Source organism: Cotesia typhae, unplaced genomic scaffold (assembly GCF_013202065.1).
Source record: "Cotesia typhae breed Kobodo isofemale line unplaced genomic scaffold, CoteBio_Ctyphae contig_119, whole genome shotgun sequence".
Lineage (NCBI taxonomy): Eukaryota > Metazoa > Arthropoda > Insecta > Hymenoptera > Braconidae > Cotesia > Cotesia typhae.
This window is the reverse complement of record NW_027423712.1, coordinates 2,493,629-2,519,806: the sequence shown is the minus strand read 5'-3', so window position 1 is coordinate 2,519,806 and position 26,178 is coordinate 2,493,629. Positions and strand designations below refer to the sequence as shown.

Sequence of the window (26,178 nt, the reverse complement as noted above, 5' to 3'; positions counted from 1 at the left end):
GTATTTGACAGTAAGCTGTCATTTATGCTATAAACACAATAAAAAAAATATCAAGAATATTTTAATAAATTTGTGACAGATGGCGCTTCAGTCTGCTTTGAAAGAAAACTTTGTTACCAGCGGACTCGAAATGGCGGCTCTTATGACTATGATAGAAAAATAAATACAAATGTATAATAAATAGTTTAAAAAATTAAAAAACACGCTTTTTATAGAAAACTGAACTAAAAAATAGAAAAGAAATTTTGATAAATTTAAATTAAGAATAGTGTTAAAAATTTTTATGAATATAAATTAATTGTAGTGTAAATAAGAACAAAATATATTCCTTACAAAAAAACACATGAGAGTGTGTAGTCAATAGTCGAAACTCGCAAAAAAATGGGACCTGATTCCTTATTGGTCAAAATTAAGGCGCGCGCGTAGCGCGCTATTCAAATTTCTAGTTTATTTAAAAAAAAAGCGTGGGGTGCTTTTTAAGATATTATCCAAATGATAATCCTACTCATATCTGTTAATGAAATATTTATAACTATTGATACCATGCACCCCACGCTTTTTTAAAAATAAAATATGTTTTAGTTTATATAGTTTATATAATTTAGTATATAGTTTACCAAAATTTTTAACATTATTCTTAATTTAAATTTATCAAAATTTATTTTCTATTTTTTAGTTCGGTTTTCTATAAAAAGCGTGTTTTTTGGTTTTTTAAAACTATTATTTATTTTCTGCTTTTTAGTTTGGTTTATTTATAAAAGTGTGCTTTTTTAGTTTTTTTAAACTATTTATTTGCTTTGTTGAATTGAAAATTTTCTTTGGTATTCGAAAATTTCCTAATACTGAAATATAAGATAAATCGGCGAAAGATAATGGTTAGAATTGAAAATTACCACCAATCCTTGCTTTATCGACTACAGATGAAAAATACATAAATTAACAAAAATCTTATTTTGCAAAATGAAAAATGGAATAATTTTGAAGTTAGCAGTTACTTCACCTATTTCTAATTTTATTTAACAATTAAATTTGTTCTGAAAAATTATTTTTAAAAAATTGCATTTTTAATTATTTTAAATTTCTACATGTCAATTTTTTTTTTTTTTAATATGTTTTTGCGGTGATTTATTTCTTAAAAAATTCTAAAAATTATTAAACATCTGCTACTTTAATTTTCAGTCACATTTAATCAAATTCTTTGCTGATGAAAAATTTTAACAAGACTTAGTAATAATTTAGATGAAACTAAAATTAGCCGACAGCGAAAAATTTTTATTTTTTTCTTTATTAATTGAATTAGCAATAAAAAAAATATTTAAAAAAAATTGCACATATAATTTTTTACATGTGGAATTTTTTATAACAGTTTTATTAATAAAAAAAAATTCTAAAAAAGTTTAGATATCGGCTAACTTTATTTTCATATAATTTAGTTATTTCATTGGAAAAGGAAGATTTTACTTTTCTACAAATAAAAAAGCATTAAAGTTATTTAATAGTTTTTTTTTATTTTTTTTTTTTTTCTAAAGTCATACGGAGTAATATTTTAATTTATTTTATTCATCATCAGGACCAGGATTTTTGCCTTAATTTCAAAATAAAAATTAATAACGAATAGTGTCAAATTTTTAAAGCTACGGCAGAAATATTGGTCGTATAAAAGATATCTTAAATAAAAGTTGTTAAAAATTTAATTTAAAAAAAAAAAAAATAGTATCTTATATTTTTTTTTTAAGACCCAGAAATAAATCGCAACTTCAAAATTTAGATTCTTACAATCAGCTAAGATTTGAATAATTTCTTATGAATTTTAATTGAGGAATTACGATGAAAGTATCGGTGATATGAAAAAATTTTGGTACAAAATTTAATTTTCTGCAAATTTTTCATAAAAACTTTTTTTACAAGACTAATATTTTCGGCAAAAATCTTGGACCAATTTTATTTGATTACCCTTACTAATTTTTCCGATACATGTATAGTTTTTAAAATTTTAAAATAAGTTGATGTTTTTATAAATTTTTTACATGAAAAAAGACCCAAAAGTTGTCATTTGCCTGCTTTTTTGCACGCTTAAAACCGCATGAGTATACTCTGGACAGATTGTCATGCGTCAATTAATTAATTTTTATGTACACAACACTTTTCAGATTTTTTAAAAAAGTATTCTAACAATAATTTATGACATTAAAAGTAAATACGTAATATCAATACAATTAAAAATAAGTCAATCATTTTTCATGATCATATATTAATTTTTTCTTTTAAGTACAAGATATTTTTTGTTATTAAGATTATAATATTTTCTTCATTGCGTAACTTATTTATATTTACTCATTTTATTCTAATTAATTAACTTATTTCTAGACTATGGTATACCTAATATATAATTACTAATGTTCACAGTCGAAGTATTTCATTCTTCAAACAACTACGCGCATTTAATAAATTTATAATCATTATATTACTTACATCAATGAATTTTCTTATCTAAAAATTGGACGGTTCGATACAAGGCTTTTATTCTGTCAATTAAATCATAAAACATACACACAATAATAACGTACACACGAACAATAAATAATTTTTCAATAAATAATAATAAAAATTACAATTTTCATTAATAATTGCAACCAAATTCATTTCAATCAATAATAGTAATAATATTATTGAGTTTCTTTGGTATTTCTTCTATGATATTAAGAAAAGCAGAAATCCGACAAGTCTTTGATGATTTGTTAAATAATGTTATCAGAAGAAATTAATTTAAAAAATTTTATACAGTAAAATTTTTATCAATTCAACTTTAAGATGAAGAGAAGGAAAATTTTCTCCATTATAAAGTTGAATTTACAGAAGTTTTAATGTATGCATTACAAGTAATTTCAATAATTTTCTCTTTCACTACATTTTTTTTGATTACCTGCTCGAAAGCTTTGCTATAAATAATTTTAACTAAATAAATATTCACTATTTAATAATATACATCAATACTAGTGTCTATAATTACATTAATTAAATTCTAGTTGACAAAATTAAGTATTTAAGAAAGTAGTAAACATTTGGCAACTTTTCATTTTAAACGAACAATTTAAATATTTATAAATTTAAGAACAAAAAAACAAAATATATATATATATATATATATATATATATATATATATATATATATATATATATATATATATATATATATATATATATATATATATATATAGTAGACTTTCTATAGATATAGTCACTCATCAGGATATCTCTAGAACTATAAGACCTAGAGACTTGAAATTTGGCAGGAATATTCCTTTCGCCGAGCAGAGGTCAGCTAAGAACGGATTTTACAAAATTCCACTCACAAGGGGGATTGCGGGGGCGTTGACAATGAAAAATTCCCGTTTTTAAACTATAGCTTCTGTCGACTTCAAATTTTGTAGGAATTTTTTGTAAGAGATATAGAAATAATCTATCAATGAATTTTACGATATCTCGCCCCACAGAGGGTTGCGGGGGTAGGTATTAACAATGAAAATTTTTAATTTCTATGCTATAGCTCCTATAGACTCCAAATTTAATAGGAGTCGTCTACATGTGATACAAAAATGATCTAAGAACGGATTTTACACCGAATCACCTTCAATAAAGATCGCGGGGGTAGGTGTTAACAACAAAAAATCTTAATTTTTTAAATATAGCTTCAAAAAGCTGCAAATTTGGTGAGGATCTTTTGTTTGTCATGTAAAGATCTTCTCAATACGGATTTCAATAAATTCTACTTCCGATTCGATAGAATGTAGAACCTGTGCAAGTCAAAATAATACTCCAATTGAATTTCAAGTCTAGATCTAAAACTACAATTCTATAAAGTGCCCTGCGGAGCGGGCGGGTGACAGCTAGTATATATCTAAAGTTTGTCACAAAAATTTTTCTACAATATTTAAATTGTTTTTTTAAACTAAAAAAAATTTGTCGGATGTTTGCTACTTTCAGTTTCGTAAAATATCAAGGCACATTTAATCAATTTTGAGTTGATTCAATAAATAATCATTCAACTTATTAATACTAAAAATTTGTAAGACGCCATCTAAATTTTTAATTATTATCTTAATGTTTAGATAAAAATTGTTTGATTAAAAAAATTTTACTTTATATATCTTGACTAAAAATAATAGCTTTAAAGTGAATCCAGTAGCGAGTCAAGAAGATCAAGTTGATTCTCATCCCAGCCGACCGTTGCAATTAACAAACCAGTTAGGTCATCTTCACTAAGGCTAACTTGGTTTGATTCAGGCACTTCAGGTAAACAATCAGGTATCGGTGGTGACACACTGCTTGGCGGGGTCTCATAAAAGACAGTAGTTATTTGAGGATCATTTAAATTCATTGTTGTAATTATTTCTGTTGTTATTTCTCCAGGTGTTGATGCAATTGATGGGGTCATTGGTGTCATTAATCCGGATCCGGACGACGTTGATCTCGATGTTCTGCTTGAAAATTTATTGTACCTCGATGTTGATGACCGTCTTCGGGTACGTTTGCCCCCTTCCAGACTCTCTAAGTCTAATTTCCAGAAGCCGCCTTTTCCGGGCTCATCTTTGGAACGTGGTAATTTTACAAAACATTTATTCAATGACAAATTATGCCGTATTGAGTTCTATAAACATAAAAATAATTTTTTTTTTATTTACTTAAATACAAAGTTACTAAATAAATATAATTATTATTTTTTTTACCTGCCAAGCTGGGTCAGCGTGTCGATAATAAATAAAATTTTCACGTATCCATGCGTAAATATTTGATAATGTTAATTTATTATTGTTAGCACGCATTGCAAGGCATATCAATGTTGCGTATGAAAATGGTGGTTTAATATCTGGATCCGTTTGGTATTTTTCACTGTTATCAGCTAGATCTAAAAATCATGAAAAAAAATACTTCGTTACGATTTAATTAACTTTTCAAATTTCAATTATAGAGTTTTTAATTAATTTAATACATAAAAACAGAAAACATCAGTTATTTAATAATAAAGTCCCTTTAATAGTTACAAAAAATAAATTTATAGAAAAAAATTAAGTGATTAGAAAGTAATTATAGTTTTTTTTTATTTTTTTCATTAATTAAATTTAATTTAAAAATTGCACTTATAATTTTTAAAATTTTTGATTTTAATTTTTTAAAAATAAGTTTTTCAATAAGGAAAATTCTAAAAATTATCAAATGTCTTATAATTTCATTTATAATACTAAAGTTAGCCGGCACTTAATTTTTTAATTTTTTTCATTTGTTAAATCATAACTAAAAAATTGTTTTTTAAATTACACTTACAGTTTTTCACATTTTTTACAAATGAAAATTTTTTTTATTTTTTTGCAATAAAAAAAATTATAAAAATGTTTAGATGTCGGCTAATTTAATTTTCATACTTAATTTTTACATAATAATGATACTGATATTAACAAACGTTGAAGATTTTTTTATTAATTGTGGTAGAATTAAAAAACAATTTTCAAAAAAATTACATTTATAGTTTTTAAAATTTTCTACGCGTAAAATCTTTTATTTTATTTTTTTAAAAATAAATTTTTTAATATTAAAAATTCTAAAAATTATCAGATCTCTGGTAATTTAGTTTTTATATAATTACAAGATATGTCTCAAATATCTTTGCTGAAAGAACACTTGACGCATAACCAAAAGATCCAGGTTCAATTCCCGATCCGGGCTTTTTAAATTACGATTCCGGTTACTAAAAAATTTCCACTGAGAGGTTCTTCTTTCTTCTTTATATTATTTCTTCTCCCTCTTTTGCAATATTTTCGTTAATTGACAAACTGGCTATTAAAATAAATTTATAAAAAAAACATTAAATCTAATTACCAAGTTCAGCTTTGACAAGCGGTGACATTTTTTTAGGTGGACGTTTCACCACCGGCGGAGGAATTGGTGAGCATGGTGGAGTCGGCAAGCTGGAGGCACTGGTAATATCAAGAGATTGAAGCCAAGACAAGCTCGTCAATTCAGCTTCCACACCAAAGTCGTCAGTTTCCATCTCTTCCGAGACACCGATGTTGCTGGAAGACGCTCCATTATCCGCTGGAACTTCAATCACAATCACGTCCCCCTTCATCATTTTAGCCTTCTCATAACCAGGTTCGATTTCGTTTATACGCTTAACAAAAACAACATACAAAATAGAGAATATTTCCAAATTTTTTTATTTTTATATTAATTTAAGAATTTTTTAGTTTAATTAAATTACTAAAAAAAAAATTGCACAATTATTTTTCAACACTCTTTATGTAAATTAAATTTATTTATCCAATTGAAAGTATAATTAAACTAATTTTTTACAGAAACAGCAATTGACTGTTCTGAGGACAGTCCTGAAGATATAACTCCAGCACTGATGGTGAATAAGTACTAAAATTGAACGGCAGAATCGACGATTCACCACCCGCTTACTCACAACTACTTATGAAAATTAATGCACATATATTTTTATTATTCATATATGTGTAATCTAGTGAACTCCTGGTGGTTGGCACGCGTACCTGGACTGTTGACAGGTGGTACTTCTTTCACAGGTGAAGCTTACACCCGGCATCCAACACACAACTGACTCTTAGATACTTAAATACACCCTCCTACCCAACTCTTTTAAACTCTTTAGTTGTAAAAAATTATTTATTCTCCAGAAAAAAACAATAAATTAACATTACAACGATGGTCATTTGAAAATGAACTTCAAATAGTGGAATCACATTAATGTTCGCGTGATATAATGTAGAATCGATCTCACGATGAGTTAGGAACGATTGACATTCTAGTGCGTCACACTAGGTCAATTCATAATATATTTATAAATATAATACATATATGCTATATATATAGTAGTTTAAAAGTTGTCTGGATATGGTCTATCATTAATGAGTTAATTTTAATGATTGATTTTAAAGTAATTAGCCAGTATATTCACACGGAAAAAAGAAAAATTACATTATTTAATGTAACATATGGCGTGTCATATAAAAAATTGAAAGAATTACAGTATCAGATTTTGATTTTTATAGATTTTATGAGAATGATTTTATAAAATGTAAATATTAAATTTAAAACTGTGAAAATTCATATTCATACTTTAAATTTAAAACACTTTATTAAAAAACTGCAATTTTTCTTCCTTTTTAATTTACGATGTTACAGCGTAAAAATTCGTATATTGACTACTTTGATGTAAATTTTCAATAATACTAAAGTTAGCCAACGTTTTTAATTTTTTAATTTTTTTTTAATTTAATAACAACTAATAAATATTTTTTTAAAATAACACTTGTAATTTTGCACGTTTTTGACACGGAAAAAAAAAAAATGAAAAAATTACATTATATGATGTAAACGTGGCATAGTTCGTAAAGAAAACTGGAAAAATTACAGTTTCAGATTGTAATTATTACAGATATTTGATACATCAGATACAAGAATTACGTTGTAGAATGTAATATTTACATTTTAATGTAAAAACTACAATCTAAAACTTTAATTTTTCCATTTTTCTTTTTTCCGTGTACACAGAAAAAAAAATTTACTTGGATCAAGTAAATAAATTTGAAGAATTTCATCGTCTTCGTTTGAGTTGAAAAATTCTTAAGCTAAGAAATTTCACTTGGTTTAAGTAAATTTTATTTGATTCAAGAATTTTTTGTCTTGATTCAACCCGTGTAAAAATTTTTTGGACTTTTCTCTGAAAAACTCTAAAAAAGATTTATCTTAAGTTCTAAAAGACTTCTTCAGAGTTTTTGAGAGAAAAGTCCGAAAAATTTTCACCAGGGAAGACAATGAGCTTCTTCAAAATTATCTTCTTGGTTCAAGAATTTTACTCTTGATTTACTCAAAATTTTTTTTTTCAATGTACAAATGAAAATTTTTTTTTTTTTTTGTTATAATATTTTCAAAAAAAAAAAAATTCTAAAATTGTCGGCTAACTTAATTTTCATAAACTTTAACATCAATATAAATTTATAAATGTAAAAATATTAAAAGTTTGGTCCGGAATTACAAAATATAAAAATTACAATATTTTTTTCTGTGTAGAAGAAATATAAAATGTAAATGCATTAGTTGATAGCTATGATGGATAGGAAAAAAAAGAATTATTTGTTCCAGGTGCATATATAATATTCGAAAAGAAAACCGGAAGTGGTGGTCTGTCTTGCGAGCACGTGTCTTCCCAAGGGCGGTCAAACACGTATCACAATTGTTGTAATTACGAAGTGAATTTTGTAAATTATAAAAAAACGGTATAGTATATGTTGGTATAAATTTAGATAAAAATCTCATGAGCTGTGGCAGATCATCGATATCTCTGAGTGAAGAATTTGACGCCGCCTAAGAGTGTCTTTAGAGAAGGGAAGCTCCGACCACTAAAACTCAGGACACGAATCACAATTCAGGTTCTTCATACTTTGCCATCATTGGTCGATTTACCAGAGAGGAATTTAGTTTCATCAAACCTAGCCACGTCCATTGATCAGAAACGATATAATTTTATTAATGCAAGTATTTTATCTTTTTTAAAACTGATTAATTTTTATTAAAACTTTAATTATTTTTAATTTTTTAGCGCTATCTAAATGTTGAGCTACTATCTAAAATTTATCGCTTAATTCTATTTTTAGTTTACAAGAAAAATTTATTTGATATGTATAATAATTAATTGTTACTTTATCTTATTTTTATTATTAATGAAAATGAATTAGCAGACGTCTAACAATTTAATAAATTTTTTCCATTTAAATTATTATTAAAAAAAAATAAAATTCCACTTATAGAAGATTTAAAAAATTAAAATTGCAATTTTAAAAAAAATTGTTTTTAGTTCTGAGTAAATAAATGAAAAAATTTTTTTTAATTTTCTAATTTCAGTGTCATTATTATTATCAATATTATCACTGTTATTATTATTATCATCTCAAATTTTATCATTATTTATAGAAAGCTTTTAAAAGTCATGCAAATAAATCAAGTTATAATTATTAAAATCAACTTATTTTACTTCAATTCAACGCTATAAATGAAAAATAAATATATACACTAATCAATAATTGCAAAAAAAATTTACTTTGTCTTTTCAATTTATTAACTATAAAAATAATAAATTAAAAAAAATTCTAACTTTTAAAAAGCGTAAAGCTTCTAAAAACTGAAAAATAATCAATAATAGTATTAAAAAAAATAATATATAATTTGTATTTAATTTATAAGTTTTTTTCTACGATTTAACTTTATACGATTATTAATTTTTTACATGCAGGTGCTTTGCAGTTTTATAGATAAATACCGGAAAATAATTAAATGAATAAATAAAAATTAATAAAAAAAGAAAATCAAAGAAAGGGGCGGAAAATAATGCCGGCCGTCCTTGTCCTGACATGAGAACGTGAGCAAGTATCTGACGGCGATCAATAATCTCCTGGGAACATCCGTCCCCTGCCTCTCTGGCCGTCGACCTCCTAGTTAAACTCTATCACGTGCATGATGGTGTTCGCCGTTGAAACAGCAGCAGCAGCAGTATCAAAACGGACCACCACCTGCCGTTCACCTCCACCGAGCAGACCGCTTATATATACATAGGGTTTTCCTGGTCCCTCTCCTATCCCTTCAACCCTCGCAATCGCCAGCAGGTTGAAGTCTACTACGTCAAGCGTCAGGTTGTGAGTCACCCTCACACGAGTGTAGAGTGTGGAGTGTGTACATTACACTATTACTACCACACGATTAAACTCACCCCAACGGCGTGTCAACCTGCTTCTTATTCTCATTTTTTTATCGCATTCTGTAGCCTTCCAGCAGACCTCCAACTATGTGCAGGTCCTTTATTTTTTTTTTTTCTTTAGTTTTTCTTGAAATTTTAATTGCATATATTTTATTTTCAGGAAAGAATAAAATTCAGAGACTCCGACGAAAAGTCAACGCTTGTTTTTGTCATAAATAAAATTAATATTACCCTTGAAAATAATAAGTTGAATTAATGCCGAAGACAGTTGGGTAGTTATAGAAGGAAACAACATTATTAGGTCATACGTAAAAGATGATGTGGACTTATTCAAGTGGTCAACCTCAATTAATAGATAACCACTACGAAAATGGACATAGAATCGGTCCGTCTTAGTATAGAATATAAGAAGGGGCTAGCTGTGATAGCGTAATGGATAAAATATTCAAAAGAATTGATTCTCTTTGTCGCAGCAGCACACAGTCACTGCAACAGTCAGCCCACACACTAATTTTAAATTATTATGGAAATTTACAAACCTATTTGGAAATTTTTTTAGATTTTTTTATTGTTGAATATTCTGTCATTTTATTTATTATTATTTTTTTATAACGACTGGTTTTATAATACTTTATATTTTTAGTTTTTATTTGCTATCCAGTCTAATTCAACAATTTTTTTTTCTAATTTTTTGTAGTTCTCTAATTTACGAAAAATTAGACAAAAAATGATTATCATTATTAAATAAAACTTCATTAAAATTGGTAAAAATTGATAAATTAATATTAAATCTTGGTACTTACCAAAATTTTAAATAACTTTAAATACAATTATTTATTTCAAGTTTAGTTTTTTTATTCAACCATTAAATTTCACAATTTTTTATGACCTTTAAAAATAACTCACTTGAAAAAAAAAAAACTTTTTTAGTATTTTATTAATAGAAAAATTTAGTAATAAATCAAACAAATTTAATCATTATGAATGATAATTTTCATGTTATAGTTGATAATAAAAGACACATTTAAATAAAATCAGAGTGACGACGACCTACGTCCTCTGCTACCACCATCCCCTTTAGTACTGACTTAAGCCCCCGTCGAGTATAATCGTCAGCCATATTTTCACCTGCGAAGGTCGAGACCAAGTTTTACCGGCTACTTTAACGTTACTCATGAAAACAAATTAGTTTACTTTTTCTAAGAAAGTAATAAATTTTTATCTAAAAAAAAAAAAAATTAAAAAAAAAATAAAAATATTAGTATAATTTAAAAAAAAAAAAAAAAACCGTAATAATTTTTCGATTAAGTATATCATTATCATTGTTATTACAGTACACCTGGACCCGCAGACGAACGATTTGTCACGGTAAATGATTTTCTTGTTTGAAAGGGTCATTATCCAGCGAAGATAAAAAAGAACCTTATGATGAATCTAAAAATAACTTTAAGAAAAAATTTTCATTTTTAATTAATGAGGCATTTATTAACTTATTACATTACAGAATATTTCCTTAATTTTTTTTTTTTTTTTTTTTTTTTTTTTAAGGTGACTATTCCTTTAATGATTATTAAATGCCGGTAATAAGCTTGGTTCTAATAAAATTACAATAATCAATAATGTACTGCTTCGGCAAAAAAAATATTATGCCAGAGTTTACACAATTAACTCTTTATAAAATGTAAAATAATTATTTCCACAATTATTTATTTATTTTTTTTTTAATTTTTTTTTAGAAACGAGTGAGTCACAAGATGAACGAGCGGTTTTAATACATGATTAAGTTATTAACTGATTGTTATTATCATATTATCATTTCATCACTTTAGAATAATTAATAATTATTACTATTATTATTATTAATCTTTATTATATTATTATTAAAATTATTTATTATCTTTTGGTGACAATATTATGTGTAATGTACCCTAAAATTATTTGATTACATTTTTTTAGTGACAATAGAATTGATGGAGAACTAATGTTTCTTTTTTTTACAAGTGCCTGTACGTAAGAAAGTACACTAAGAAATTTATTAATTATTCCCGCTCATTATTATTTTTTTTTCTTTTTTTTCTTGTTTTTGTTTTCTACAAAGGCCACCGTGACTGATGACTTCTACTCGCTATACAAACAAGTTTTGTTTCATTAATCTTATTTAATTTTTTATTATTTTTTATTTACTCTTATCCTTAATTATTTTTTATCATTATTCGAATCTTTATTTAAGTAAAGACACAACATGTCCGTAGATTCTAAAAAAAAAATAACCAATGCGCACATAATTTTCGACATTACCTTTGAATTATTACACAGCAAAGGAAACATTGTTCGAAAAATATGTGTAGCAACTGAAAATAATTAAATTCAAAAGAAGAAAAATCTTGTTTTGATATTTCAATAATTTTCAATTACGCAACGTAATTTTTTGTCACCTAAAAATTTAAAATTATTACCGATAAAATTCTTCAAAATATTAAAATCCATTTTTTTACAATTTTTTTCACCATACTTGAAAACTTTTCAACAGTGAATAAAAAATTTAAAAGCAATTAATAAAATTAAAAAATATTAAAATCTAACCAAGACTTGGGTGCAAGATTTTTCTTCTCTCAAATTAAAGAAAAGTTTTCATTCACCATTTATTGTTACTTAGTAATCATTAAGGCTGATCGGTTGTAAATGGAGTTACCCCATTATTTGCCATATTGTCTAAAATGCTGCTGATGTAAGCAGCAACGTCAATTGTCGCCTCTTCTGATCGTATTATAAATGCGTGATCTAAAAGTTTATTGTACTTCGGACGTTGATTTTCTTCTTTTATTAAACTGTAAAATATAAAAAATAATTCATAATATATTTTTTAAATTAATCATTTTAAAAAACCATTAAAATATATTTATCTCGTTTTTTAAAAATAAACTAGCAACCTTTTGACTTGTGACTATAATATATATATAAATATATGAAAAATTGATGTGGGTACTCAAATAAAAGGTCTAGATGAGTGTATTATCGGGATGAGCTTACATTTTTAAAAATTTCAACCGTTCACAAGATACAAGGTCATTATTCTCTTAGTAATATAGATTAATGTAAAAAATTTTTTTTCAGAAAATTTTAAATAAATCTGACAATATAACTTTAATGATTGAATCTCTTTTAATAACGATAAAGTAATAAAAATAATTACCAAAGGGATCTTAAAATAAAAAACTTAAGTCGTTAAGACTTATTAGTTTTAAATTAACTATCTTACTAAGCTGACTTAAAACTTTTTAATTTATTTAAAATAATGCAACGACTTTTAGAATAAAATAAATCTAAATTCCAAGTTGAATAATTCAAAGGACATTTAAATAGTTAGCTATCCTAATTTCGAGTTTTAATTGCTAATTAATAAAAAAAAAAATTACCAAGTGTTAACAAAGTTTACAAATTCCATAGTAAAATGATTGCCGTTGCCATTGGGCGATAATCGTGGCGGATCACCTTGGACAACTTGATATAACTGTTCAAAAACAGAATTCCACTTGGGATATGGAAAGTATCCAGTTGCGACTTCCATCAAAGTAATTCCTAATGACCAGACGTCACTTCTCACATCATAACCGCGAGCTCGTTGAGGATCTATTCGTTCCGGCTACAATAAAAAAAAAATTGTCATCGATTAGATCGAGAAAAAAATAAATTTATCAATTGACATGACAAAGATTAAACTTACAGCCATATAAGGCCTGCAACCAGCATCACGTGTACGTGCAATAGAATCTACTAGTTGTCCAGATATACCAAAGTCACAAAGTTTAATATTGCCACCACGATCCAGTAAAATATTGCTTGGTTTAACATCACGATGAATTATTCTTAATTTTTCTTTAAGATAATTTAGAGCTTTAACAGTAGCAACTGTTATTTTACCAAGTATGCACTCGGGTATCCTTTTATTTAATCTCTCGTAAATAAATTTATAAAACTTGTCTAATGAGGTGTCCATTAGCTCCATACAAATCCAACAGTCACCTTCTTTAAATAAAGCTCCATAAAATTGCACGATGTATGGACACTCGTTTGATTTCATTACCACCTCCAAGTCCATTAATAGTTGATTCTGTTCTCTTTCATCTACCGTAGAACGGATTCTCTGCAATTATGATATTTATTATTAATTCAAATTAAAATTAGTAATGGCTTCTTGCTTAACGAGTAATAAATTTATGAAAATTAATTTAACAGATATTTGATTATTTTTAGAGCTTTTGTTCACAAATAAATTATGGCAAAAAAATTAAAAAAAAAAATTCACATGTAGAAATTTAAATAAATTAAAAATACAATTTTTTTAAAATAATTTTTTAGAGTTAATTTAATTTTTAAATAAAGTTAAAAATTTTTCAAATGTCATAAATTTATGAAAGTTAATTTAATCATTTTTAGAACTTATGTTAACAAATAAATTATGACAAAAAAAAATAAGAAAAAAAAAATGACATGCAAAAATTTTAAATGCAATTTTTTTAAAATAATTTTTTATAATTAATTTAATTGTTAAATAAAATTAAAAATTTGTCAAGTGACAGCTAACTTTAATGTCATAATAAATTTACCTTCACAGCCATGACAGTATTGCTTATCCTATGAATCATTTTATTTACAGTACCAAAACCTCCTCGGCCAATTTCACCAACGTCTTGTAGATCTTCACTTGTAAAATCATACACTGTGTCTGGTGATAATTGTAATTTACCAGTACTTTGCATCGACTGACACATTCTCAATTTATCCCTAAATTAATTTTAAATTTATAGTTCTATATTTTATAATAAATTTCTAGTTTTTCAACTAAATGCCACTAATTATTTATAACTAAATTACAAGTCAAGTGAAGTGCTCATCAGTAACTTAAGTGTGAGTTGTACTAATGTTTGTACTTGAACTATTTTAATTAATTTTTTTTTTTGCAGTTAAACTAATCTTATATAAAATAAAATTATACCGTGCTTTATCAGGAAAATGTCCTTGTTGTGGTGGTGTTCGAGATTTAACGGGTAATTTAGACATCGACAAAGGCAAGGTAGGACGTGAGTTTCTAAAACAAATATTCAAAAATAAGAATAAATAAATTTTTTAAGAAACAATGGTAAAATAATTTATAAGCAAGTTAATAAATATGTGTTAGGATGTGCCAAAATGTAATTTCCGTGAAGAACCTTGTAAAATTGAAGTTTTGAGTTCCGCTTTTAACAGGGGCTGTATTTGGGCATTTCTTGAGATATTTCGGGGGGGAGAGGATTTATTTGATTCTCATAGAATTTTTTAGCATAGAAAGTTCTTTATTAAATATTTAATAATTGAGATTTATTTAATTTCATAGAAAGTTCAAAATTTGGCCGAAAGTAGCCAATTAAATTTGCTGTTAAAAATTAAATGAAAATCAAATAAATCCTCTCTCCCCAAAATATCTCAGAAAATTCCCAAACATAGCCCCTGTTAAAAGCGGAACTGAAAATTCCAATTTTAAAAGGTTCTTCACGGAAGTTACATTTTGGCACACCCTAATATGTATACTTAATAAAATAAAATAAAAAGAAAAAAACTTACGGTACAGGAGAACCAGCAGATGTTCCAGTAGGATTAGTTGAAGTGAAGTTTGAGTTACTGGAATTTGTTGGTAAGCTACTGCTCTGTGTTGGTAACGAGAGCTTAAGAGCTCGTCGTTTTTCTGAAAGAAAATTTATTCCATTATCAATAATCCAATCACCAATACATAATACAGAATCAATACAATACAATAATACAAACTGAAACAATTAAAACAAAGTAATATTATTATGAATTGTCAGATAAATGACAACAATACCTGATTCTTTCTGTATGTCATTATTTGAACGGAAATCAAAACGCTGGAAGTTGAATGTCCGGCCAGAACCTGGAACTTAATAACGATATTATGAATAACACTAAAATTTACAGATATAAAATTTTTTTTTTTGGAATTTTATAGCAATTAAATTATTAAAAAAAAATTTTTATTAAAAAGTTTCACATGTGAAAGTTAATAAAAATTACAAGTGAAAATTTTTATTGTAATTAATTTGTTAAAAAAATTTTTAAAATTGACAGCTGACCGCTAACTTCAGTATTATGATTATAAATAAATATTGATAAAGTTAAAAATAAATTACAATTAACTCTTGATAATTGTCATTAATAAAAAGAAAAAAAAATAGGTAGGTTAGGATAAATATAGAGCTATCAAAGGCGCGAAATAAAAAAAAAAAATAAATAAATAAATAATTTGAAATATACCTTGGTTCAATTGGTTTGACGATGAATTGCCCTGGCTCTCAGCCATTACAAATAGTTATTATTTCTATTGAAGAAGTATATATATATTTATATGTGTAAAATACAGGTTAAACCACTTGTCAAGGCACACCTTCCAACACCTAGGATACCTTATTCCAACAATTTATCGGATGAACGTACAGATTTTCAGAATAACGCATCATTTGTCTGGTCGATAATTATTTAACTTGCTATTTTATGTACATTTATTATTAAACATTATTATTATTAATATTATTGTTAATTATTTGACAGTCTTATTAATTTATCTAAATGTACTACAAAAAATTATTGATTTTAGTAATAACTTTATTTGTTATAATAAAAAATAATTTCTTCACAATTATGAAAATACAGAGACTGATGGAATAAGAGAGTGATAAGTCAGTAGTGTCTAGTATCTCTGACCGAAAACTCACAAGGCGACACAAGAAAACGCCGTGACCGGTGAACTAAACTCTGAAAACCGGGAAACTGGAGTGACGATAGATTATTTTCAACTATCAACTCTTACCGAGAAATTTTTACAACTTTCATTTTTATCTACATCACTAGAGTTAAGTACGCGCGCAAGCGCGCGCGTGCATGTAATCACGAATTAGATATATTTTCATGCTTAATATATATTTATTTAACCAATCATGTTACGAATAGTTTGTGCAACAACATATATTTTCATATTTTTCATCTAAATTATAAGTAGTGAATATATATTTATTTAACCAATCACGTTACGAATAGTTTGTGCAACAACATATATTTTCATATTTTTCATCTAAATTATAAGTAGTGATTATAAGTAGTGATCATCTAAATTATAAGTAGTGAATATATATTTATTTAACCAATCGCGTTACGAATAGTTTGTGCAACAACATATATTTTCATATTTTTCATCTAAATTATAAGTAGTGATAAATTATAAGTAGTGATTATTATATTTGTTATTATTTGTATTCACATGTATTTAGAATTTTGTGGTTTCATTTTTCATTTTTACTGACAATTAAAAGGTTTAATTGCTTTGAATAAATAAATTTGGTACGGAAAAGTAAACTTATAAATCATTAAACGTTTTGAGGTTATTAATAATTAATTATATGTTTGTTTTTATTTATCAGGTTTGTATGCTTAGTATTTGAGTTGATTGTTGATGATAATGGCTGGAATTGCAACTCAAGCAAGAACCTTACAACTGGGTTTTAAAAAGATTAATTTATCCAGGTAATTTATTTATAAAAATTAATTTAGCAGATTTTTAATAATTTTAAGAATTTTTATAATACTGTAGTTAACAGTCAGCTGTTAATTTAAAAAATTTTTTTAATAAATCTCGTGAAGTTTTTTAATTTCATTTTTTTTATAATTAATTGCTATAAATATTTAAACAAATTTTTATATCTGTCAACTTCAGTGTCATAAATTTTTCATGACCCTAAAAAATCAGCATGAAAATTAACTTATCAGATTTTTTGTAATTTAAAAAATTTTTTTAATAAATAAATTAAGTCTAACAAAATGAGAAAAAATGGGTATTTAGAAATTTTAATAAATTAAACATGCAATTTTTTAAAAATAATTTTTCGGAACAAATTTTTTTGTTAAATAAAATAAAAAAATGATCAAGTGACAGCTTACTTGAATATCATAAATCAGCTGACGTTAATTTTTTTTTTTATTTTTTCAATTAATTAAATCAGAACTAAAAAAATATTATTTAAAAATTACACTCATGATTGTTCAAATTTTTAACATGTCAAATTTTTCTTTTTTTTTTTTTTCTATTCATTTTTTTAATAAATAAATTAACTAATTATTAACAATAATTTTTTCATGACATTAAAGTTAGCTGTCACTTGACAATTTTTTAATTTTCTTTAATAAAAAAATCTGTTCTAAAAAATTGGCTTTTTTAATTTATTAAAATTTCTACAAGTCCATTTTTTTAATAAATTTTTTTTGACAGTTAAATTTAATGACATTTTTTTTTTCCAAATTAATTATTTTTTTACAAATAATTTTTAATATTAATCACAGCTGTTTTTTTTATAGCCTTTTAAGTTTAGGTTCAATAAAATTATACAGTGTCTATCCACCTTCGTACATAAAACCTATTTTTAAAAAAGATCAGCAAGCATTGTTACAAGAAACCGGTGAAGCTGATCGTTTAGCTCATATACCAATAAAACCAGCTTTTCATGATGAAACTTGTTCTGAATTTCATGATCCAATTGCAAGGTATATTCTTATTAATTAATTATTGATTAAACACAATTTAAAAAATTGAAAATAGCAAGGATTTGATAAATGTTAAAAAATTTATATTTAAATTTCAGAAAATTTACAAATTTTATTATGAGAAAAGGAAAAAAAGCTTTAGCACGTAGTTTATTGGAGCACTGCTTTGAAACCATAAAACGTACACAATTAGCTCATTACCACAAGGCCAAACCAGAAGAGCGCAGTCAAATTATATTAGATCCTCTAGTTATTTTACATAAAGCTATCGAAAATGTGACTCCTGTAATGACACTTCTGGGCATTAAAAAAGGAGGAAACACCTACCAGGTAAATATAGTAGACTAGCTTTCACCTACAGCTTCGCTAGCGTTGAAGCCCTTAGATGAATATCAAAGATCATTACATTCCAATAGAACTGAATCAATGTGACTCTAATTTTTTGACAAACAATTTTTTTGTCTTTCGTAAAAAATAATTTTTTTTGAATTTCTTAAATTTATCTTCTCTTTGCAGATGATATGAATTGTATAAAATTATTATTACTAAACATTCGAAACATAAAAATGTAATCATATTGTTGTAAATTGCTGGAGTCGTTTCTTTACAAATAAATAAATATTTAGAAGGATATTTTTATGTATTAGGTACCAGTGCCTGTGTCAGAAAATCGCCGGAGATTTTTAGCTATGAGTTGGCTAGTAAACACGTGCAAAGAAAAAGAGGCCAGAGCTCCTTATGCAGAGGTTTTGGCACAAGAGTTAATAAACGCATCCAATAATACAGTCAGTTGACAAAAGATCTATATTTTAATTTTATAATGTTACCTTAATTGTTAAATTATTAATTTCTAATCTTAAACAATTGTTTCATATTATAGGGACGTGTGGTGAAGAAGAAACAAGACCTTCACAAACAGTGTGAAGCCAATCGTGCTTACGCTCACTTTAGATGGACATAAATAATAATTATAAAAATTATTTTATAAATAACAGTAAATAATCTTTTAATAAAAGCAATCATCATACTATCAATACATATTTATTTAGAAAGAAACACCAAATATATTATCAAAATGTTTTTCATCCATCACTTTTCCTTTAACATACAACCTAAGCTTCGTTTTAGTTGATTCAGTGGTGACAGTGTTGAATACGGGTCGGTAGAGCATAGAAGAGTGTTCAGTGCATTTAATAGTCTTAGCATCTGCATCAATATCAATTCTTTTCCCCCAATAATTAACGTAAGAAATTTTCAGATCATCGCTCTTAGGCTTGAAGTAAATGTATCCAATCACATTGTTACAAAATAATCCAACACCATGAAGGAATAAAGTGACTGCAATCGCTGTAATTAAAAGTAGAGTAAATTATAGTCATATTTATAATTATGATACTGATATTAATAGACATCATACATGTATATGAAAAAAAAAATATATGAAAAATTGATGTGGGTACTCAAATGAAAGGTCTCGATTAGTGTAACATCGGGATGAGCTTATATCTTTAAAAATGTCAAGAGTTCACAGCATACAAGGTCATTTCTTAATTATTGACGTTTTTAAAGATATAAGCTCATTCCGATGTTACACTCATCAAGACCTTTCATTTGAGTACCGACATGCATTTTGATATATTTTTCATATATACATATATATAAATATATAAAATATATGAAAAATTGATGTGGGTACTTAAATGAAAGGTATCGATAAGTGTAGCATCGAGATGAACTTATATCTTTAAAAATGTCAATAGCTCACAAGATACAAGGTCATTTCTTAATTATGTATCTAGAGACATATTATTTTCAAATGCAGCCTAAATACTTATCATCGTAAATTAACTATCTGTGAGAATGATATGAAATCTTGAAAAGGTATAAATTCAAGTCAAGACCTTTGCAATGATACTAAATTTCACAAAAAAAAAAAAACCGATCTTATCTTATGACTATCCTGGACAAAAAATTTTTCTTATTCTCTGAATAATATAGATTATAAAAAAATTTAACATCTAGAAATTAAAAAAAATTGCTGGAGCAAATTTTTTTTTTTACAATAAATTTGTAATAAAAATATAAAAAAATTGTGACGTGTCTGGTGATTTCAATGTCATTTATAATTAATCAATAAAAATTTAATTTTTTGATAACTTACTTAAAAACGATAACGGTTGTGAGAAATCCATAGATATCACTCCAAAACTGTCTAGCACCGAACATCCAGGTACAATAACCGCTGCGGCTATTGTCATACGATACTTCAATCTATTAACTATGCTAATATTTTTTATGGTGTCTAAGTTATACAGTACTTTGTAGCCGGCAAATTTTTTGGAGTCATACGTGTTTTTTGGTGCTGTTGATGATGTTCGAGCAATAGATTGTGGTGATACTGATGTACATAACAAATGCCGGTATGCATTTATTCTTCTACAAGTAGCTGACAACAATGACATTTTAATAATAAACAATTTGGTTTTTCAGTTTTTTAGGGTACTGACACGTGCTTGTTTATAAATTTCTATTCATTAAAATTTACAAACACTCCAAATTAAATTTTTCCAGTTGAGAATTTTTCCTATGGAAAAATTCTAGTGTGTAATAAAAACTTGGCAATAACTATTTACACACTAAAAAAATAAAAATTATAAGTTTTTTATTGTTTGTATTGTTAAAAAAAAAAAATAATTTACGAATTTGCACTTTATTTACCCCACAAATTATCCAGAAGTTCAATTGTGTTGGTTATTTATTTTATTGGTCGTTTTTGTAGCTTCAATACTTCGGTTATAAAAGGCTCGGCGGCGTTACGGTATTTTATCTCCAGAAATTACCGCCAGAGGCGTGATTGAGGCCACGAGACTTACCGTAAAAAGATTACAAACAGAAAACCACGTGTGTTGTTTAAAATAATTTAAGTTGATAATTATTTTTTTAATTAGAGCATTTTTTAAATGAATTTTATAAAATAAAAATAATATTTTTTGTACAATATGAGTAATAAAAATTTAAAAGAAGCGTATGTATAAATACTTATTTTTTAATTTACTTGATTTAAGATTAAATGTTAAATTTTTTTAATTTCTTTTTTTTTTAGGTTACAATACTTGTTAATAAATTAATTAATTGACTTTTGAAATTTCAGATTCGCTATACAATCAAAACATGCTGCTTTTTACACTGGAGGAAGTGTTGAGGTATGTATTAATTATTTTTAATTAATTATAAATGATACTGAAGTTAGTTGACAACTGTAAATTTTTTTAATTTTTATACCAAATTAATTACAATAAAATAATTCCAATTATAATTTTTTTTAATTTTCACATTTGGAATTTTTTTTTTTTTTTTTTGATAATTTAATTGAAAAAAAATTCTAATGTCAATTAACTTAAGTGTCATAATTATAAATAACAATTAAGTTAGATGAAAATAAATTTAGCAAATATTTAATAATTTTTAGAATTTTTTTTAACTAATAAATTATGGCAAAAAAATTGACATTTAAAAATTGAAAAAAATTAAAAATCCAATTTTTTAAAAATCATTTTTTAGAACGAATTTTTTTGTTAAATAAAATTTAAAAATTCTCTAATGACAGCTAACTTTAATATCATTTAAGTTAGAAGAGATTTTTAATTGTTTGATTTTGATTAATTTATTACATTTAAATTAAAAAATATTTTTTTAAAATTGCACTTACAGTTTATCAAATTTTTTACAAGTGAATTTTTTTTTTAATTTTTTGTTATTTTTTCAATAAAAAAAAGTATAAAAATTATTAGATATCGGCCAACTTTATTTTCATTAATTCTAAATATTTATGTTTACAAATTTTATTTTAAATTTATAGTGGAACAAGGATGGAGAACATCTATTTTGTCAGAATAATGGAATATTGTCCGTGCTCTCAATAAGTAAAGGAGTAGTTGTACGTACATTAGGAAGCTCCGATGATGAAGATGTGGATGTTATCAATACTTTTTGTATCAGTAATGATGGCAGTCAAGTTATAACTTCTCACAAGAGCAGTCTTTTTAAATTATGGACATGGGAAGGTAAATTAAATAAAAATAATTAATTATTGTTTTTTATTGTCAGTATTTTTATTTATAATTAATTTATTGTATTAGATGAAAAACTTATCAAACATTGGAAATCAATTCATCAAGGCCCAGTTCCTTTGATACGATTTTTTGGTAATGATATTATGGTTTCTGGTGGCAGCGACTCTAGCATAAGATTATGGAATTTACAGCATCATTCTTGTACTCACAATCTAAAAGGAGTTCAAGGAGTAGTTAGGTAATTTAATTTTTTTTTTATCAAACTGTTATAAAACAATTACATGTGATCTTAGACTTTTCTTATTTTACTGGTTTAGGTATGTAATATATTATTTTGTTACACTATTTAAATCCAATTTTATTTTATTTCTCGCAGCGTACTAGAATGCCATCCAGATCCAGAAAGAAAATTACTTTTTGCAGCTGGTGACGATACTAAAATATATGGATGGGATATTTCAACAGGAAAATTAAAATCTACATTGCTTGGTCATTTTAGTAAAATCACATCTATATCTTTTCATAAAAATGGTGATAATTTAGTAAGGTATAAAATTTTTTTTCTCTTTAAAATTTTACGGGGGGGTAATGTTAATTCGTACAAAAAAAAGCATGTTTTTGTGATTTTTTTGTGATGCAATTAAAATCTCTTTATTAAAACTAATGGTACAGTAGAATATGACATTCGAAGAATATAATTTAAAATTTTTACGAAAAAATATTAAAAAAATACGGTAATGGCAGCAATTATTCGGATGTGTTATACCGAGTAATGCCAGCCCTCGCTTCACTGGGGCAGACAACTTCACTCTAGTCTGAAATCGTTTTGTTTCATCCCTAGTCACACAATATACTATTAATACTTTACCCCTCCCCCCTTAAATTAAAAATATTTACTTAAGTAATAATTATTAATATCCAAAAATTTATAGCTCAGGACGTGACAAGGTATTAATTCTTTGGGATATAGTAGAAGGAGTTTCAATAAGAGTACTTCCTGTTTATGAAGGAATAGAAGGAGCTTTTATCATACCTTCTGGTGTGAAATTACCTATCGATACTGATGAAGATTTAGACAACAAAATTTACGTTGCAAGCGCTGGTGAAAAGGGTGCCGTTAAAATTTGGGAAATGAAATCAGGCCGTGAAGTCTACTGTCAACAAAATTCTTTGATATCAGCAGCTAAAGAAGATGGCGGTCTTTCGATTACACATTTATTGCTAAACGAACAACTGGAATCTTTTGCAGTAGTTTCAACGGATCATCACATAATTATCCATGTGTTAAAAAGTTTTGTTCCCACAAAACAATTCGTAGGATACAGTGATGAAATTCTTGACATCGTCTATCTAGGAGAAAATGATAGTCATATTGCAGTAGCTACTAATAGCTTTGATATAAAATTATATGAACTGCAAACGATGAATTGCCAATTATTACGTGGTCATACTGATTTAGTTCTGGCACTTGCAACCACTCCAGCTAATCGTTATCTGATGGTATCATCAGCGAAGGATAACAGTGTACGTATTTGGTTAATGTGCAGAGAAAGTAATTTGATGTTTTGCATTGGTCATAGCGAACGTCATACCGCATCAGTTGGCTCAGTTGCACTTTCGCAATTATCTGCTAGCTTCTTTGCTTCAGTAAGTCAGGACACGTGTTTAAAATTATGGGCTCTTCCCAAAAAAATGCTTCCAACAGGTAAATCATAAAATTTTATTATTATTTTTAATCCATAAATGAATCAATTATTTCATGATTTTTATTTTCAGACAAAAATATTGACTTGGAAGTCAATCATACTGTTATTGGACATCAAAAAGATGTCAACTGCGTTGTAATATCACCTAATGATAAAATTATAGCTACTGGATCACAAGATAAAACGGCTAAGGTAAAAATATTTTTTTTTTTTTTTTTTTTTTTTTTTTTTTTTTTTTTTTTATTGAATAAAACCATTATTAAATAATTTATATAATTAAGAGAATAAGAAAAATTTTGTGTCCAGGATAGTCATATGATAAAATCAGTTTTTTCAAGTTTTCATATCATTCTCACCGATAGTCAATTTATTATGATAAGTATTTAGGCTGCATTCGGAAATACTCTATCTCTAGATAGATAATTAAAAAATGACCTTGTACCTTGTGAAATATTAACATTTTTTAAAGATATAAACTCGTCCCGATGTTACAATCATCGAGACTTTTCATTTGAGTACCCACGGCAATTGTTCATATATTTTATATATTTATATATATGTATATATGAAAAATATATCAAAATATATGTGGGTACTCAAATGAAAGCTCTTGATGAGTGTAACATCAAGATGAGCTTATATCTTTAAAAACGTCGATAATTAAGAAAGTACAGTGCAATTTAACAAAAGTCATTATTTAATAAAGTAAAATTTCATTTATTTATATTTTACAAGTCACGGCAATGACATAGTGACTGCAAGGTTGCTAATTAATAATATTTCCAAAAATTTTTTAGCTATGGAGTGCTGATAATTTACAATTGATTGGAGTTCTTCGTGGTCACCGTCGAGGTGTTTGGTGTGTGAGATTTTCACCAATTGATCAAGTACTTTTAACAACATCCGCCGACTGTACTATTAAATTATGGTCGATTTCAGAGTTAAATTGTTTGAAGGTATAAAATATTTTTTTAATCAATACTTTAACGGTTTATTGTTTACTTTAAAAATAAATATTTAAATTTATCTTTTGTAATAGACTTTCGAAGGTCACGAATGTTCGGTTTTGAGAGCTGAATTTATTACTCGTGGAATGCAATTAATTACATCTGGCGCCGATGGATTGTTAAAGTTATGGATTGTTAAAACTTCAGAGGCAATAAGTACACTTGAAGCACATGACAACAGAGTCTGGGCACTTGCTGGTAAATTTCATTCATCAAAAAAATTTTTTGATTCCTAAAATAATAAATAATATTTTTATATATATATATATATATATATTTTTTAGTAAGCCATGATGAAAATCAAATTGTCAGTGGAGGCAGTGATTCGCAAATAGTTGTATGGCGAGATGTGACCGAAGAAAATCGCGAAAAAGCAAATGCAGAAAAAGAACAGTTAATTCTTGAAGAGCAAAAGTTAGCAAATCTTCTGAAAGCAGATAAATTGGTAGCGGCACTGAAGCTATCATTGAAATTAGAAAAACCATTGCAAGCTTTGCGTATTATTGAAGGCATAATGAAAAACAATGGTAGTGAAAGATTGGAGGATGCAATCAGTGAATTGAAGCCGCACTACAAAGAATCTTTACTTAAGTGTGCTTCTATCTGGAATACTAATGGCCGTAACGCTCAAGCAGCGCAGGTAATTAAATCACACGATACAAAATTATCGTGACTTATTTTTATATTGTTAAGAAGTGATTATTATTAACTTTTTTTTTTCTTCAGGTGGTCATTAACATATTAATGAATGATATTGGGAGTGGCGCCATAGAATTGTCTTCTTTATCATCATCCTTAGAAGCATTGATTCCGTATACTGACAGGCATTTCAAAAGACTCACGCGCTTGTTTCAAGATCTTCATTTACTCAATTACACAGTAAATCGTATAAAACCACACAATGAACCCAAAAAAGTCAATGGGTTTAATGAATGATATTTTTTTATTATTACAGATGTAAATAAATTCATAAAATAATAATTACATTATAATTTTAATCAAAACTTGATTATATTTTTTTTTTTTTTTTTTTTTTT

At 26.3% G+C, this 26,178-nt stretch overlaps 5 protein-coding genes across 6 annotated transcripts; 2 read left to right on the top strand and 3 right to left on the bottom strand.

Moving 5' to 3' along the window:
- Positions 1-3,893: 3,893 nt before the first annotated feature.
- LOC141531734 (forkhead box protein J1-B) lies at positions 3,894-10,643 on the bottom strand. The gene is made up of 5 exons (XM_074249693.1): positions 10,573-10,643; positions 5,875-6,166; positions 4,728-4,906; positions 4,491-4,648; positions 3,894-4,412 (listed from the first exon to the last, which is right to left on the bottom strand). The coding sequence occupies exons 2-5, from the start codon at positions 6,125-6,127 to the stop codon at positions 4,169-4,171; spliced, it is 834 nt and encodes a 277-aa protein (XP_074105794.1). The 5' UTR covers positions 6,128-6,166; positions 10,573-10,643; the 3' UTR covers positions 3,894-4,168.
- A 974-nt stretch (positions 10,644-11,617) lies between these two features.
- On the bottom strand, positions 11,618-16,512 carry LOC141531977 (dual specificity mitogen-activated protein kinase kinase 4). Of its 2 annotated transcripts, none has more exons than XM_074250119.1 (8): positions 16,079-16,512; positions 15,630-15,698; positions 15,371-15,491; positions 14,766-14,858; positions 14,377-14,554; positions 13,494-13,913; positions 13,186-13,412; positions 11,618-12,597 (listed from the first exon to the last, which is right to left on the bottom strand). In XM_074250119.1, the coding sequence occupies exons 1-8, from the start codon at positions 16,122-16,124 to the stop codon at positions 12,432-12,434; spliced, it is 1,320 nt and encodes a 439-aa protein (XP_074106220.1). In that variant the 5' UTR covers positions 16,125-16,512; the 3' UTR covers positions 11,618-12,431. The 2 variants fall into 2 exon arrangements, with proteins under 2 accessions (XP_074106220.1, XP_074106211.1); XM_074250110.1 differs by having other exon boundaries at positions 15,630-15,704; positions 16,079-16,511.
- Positions 16,513-16,911: 399 nt separating this feature from the next.
- On the top strand, positions 16,912-19,385 carry Mrps7 (mitochondrial ribosomal protein S7). The gene is made up of 6 exons (XM_074250163.1): positions 16,912-17,158; positions 17,239-17,341; positions 18,170-18,355; positions 18,454-18,685; positions 19,003-19,140; positions 19,236-19,385. The coding sequence occupies exons 2-6, from the start codon at positions 17,271-17,273 to the stop codon at positions 19,314-19,316; spliced, it is 708 nt and encodes a 235-aa protein (XP_074106264.1). The 5' UTR covers positions 16,912-17,158; positions 17,239-17,270; the 3' UTR covers positions 19,317-19,385.
- Positions 19,381-21,188, bottom strand: LOC141532019 (transmembrane protein 186-like). Its single transcript, XM_074250175.1, has 3 exons — positions 21,074-21,188; positions 20,517-20,991; positions 19,381-19,702 (listed from the first exon to the last, which is right to left on the bottom strand). Exons 2-3 carry the CDS (start codon positions 20,815-20,817, stop codon positions 19,401-19,403), a joined length of 603 nt encoding a protein of 200 aa, XP_074106276.1. The 5' UTR covers positions 20,818-20,991; positions 21,074-21,188; the 3' UTR covers positions 19,381-19,400.
- A 35-nt stretch (positions 21,189-21,223) lies between these two features.
- On the top strand, positions 21,224-26,176 carry LOC141531950 (transducin beta-like protein 3). The gene is made up of 11 exons (XM_074250063.1): positions 21,224-21,380; positions 21,507-21,558; positions 22,215-22,419; positions 22,495-22,666; positions 22,805-22,975; positions 23,361-24,133; positions 24,205-24,326; positions 24,932-25,090; positions 25,174-25,339; positions 25,426-25,781; positions 25,868-26,176. Exons 1-11 carry the CDS (start codon positions 21,355-21,357, stop codon positions 26,075-26,077), a joined length of 2,412 nt encoding a protein of 803 aa, XP_074106164.1. The 5' UTR covers positions 21,224-21,354; the 3' UTR covers positions 26,078-26,176.
- Positions 26,177-26,178: the final 2 nt, after the last annotated feature.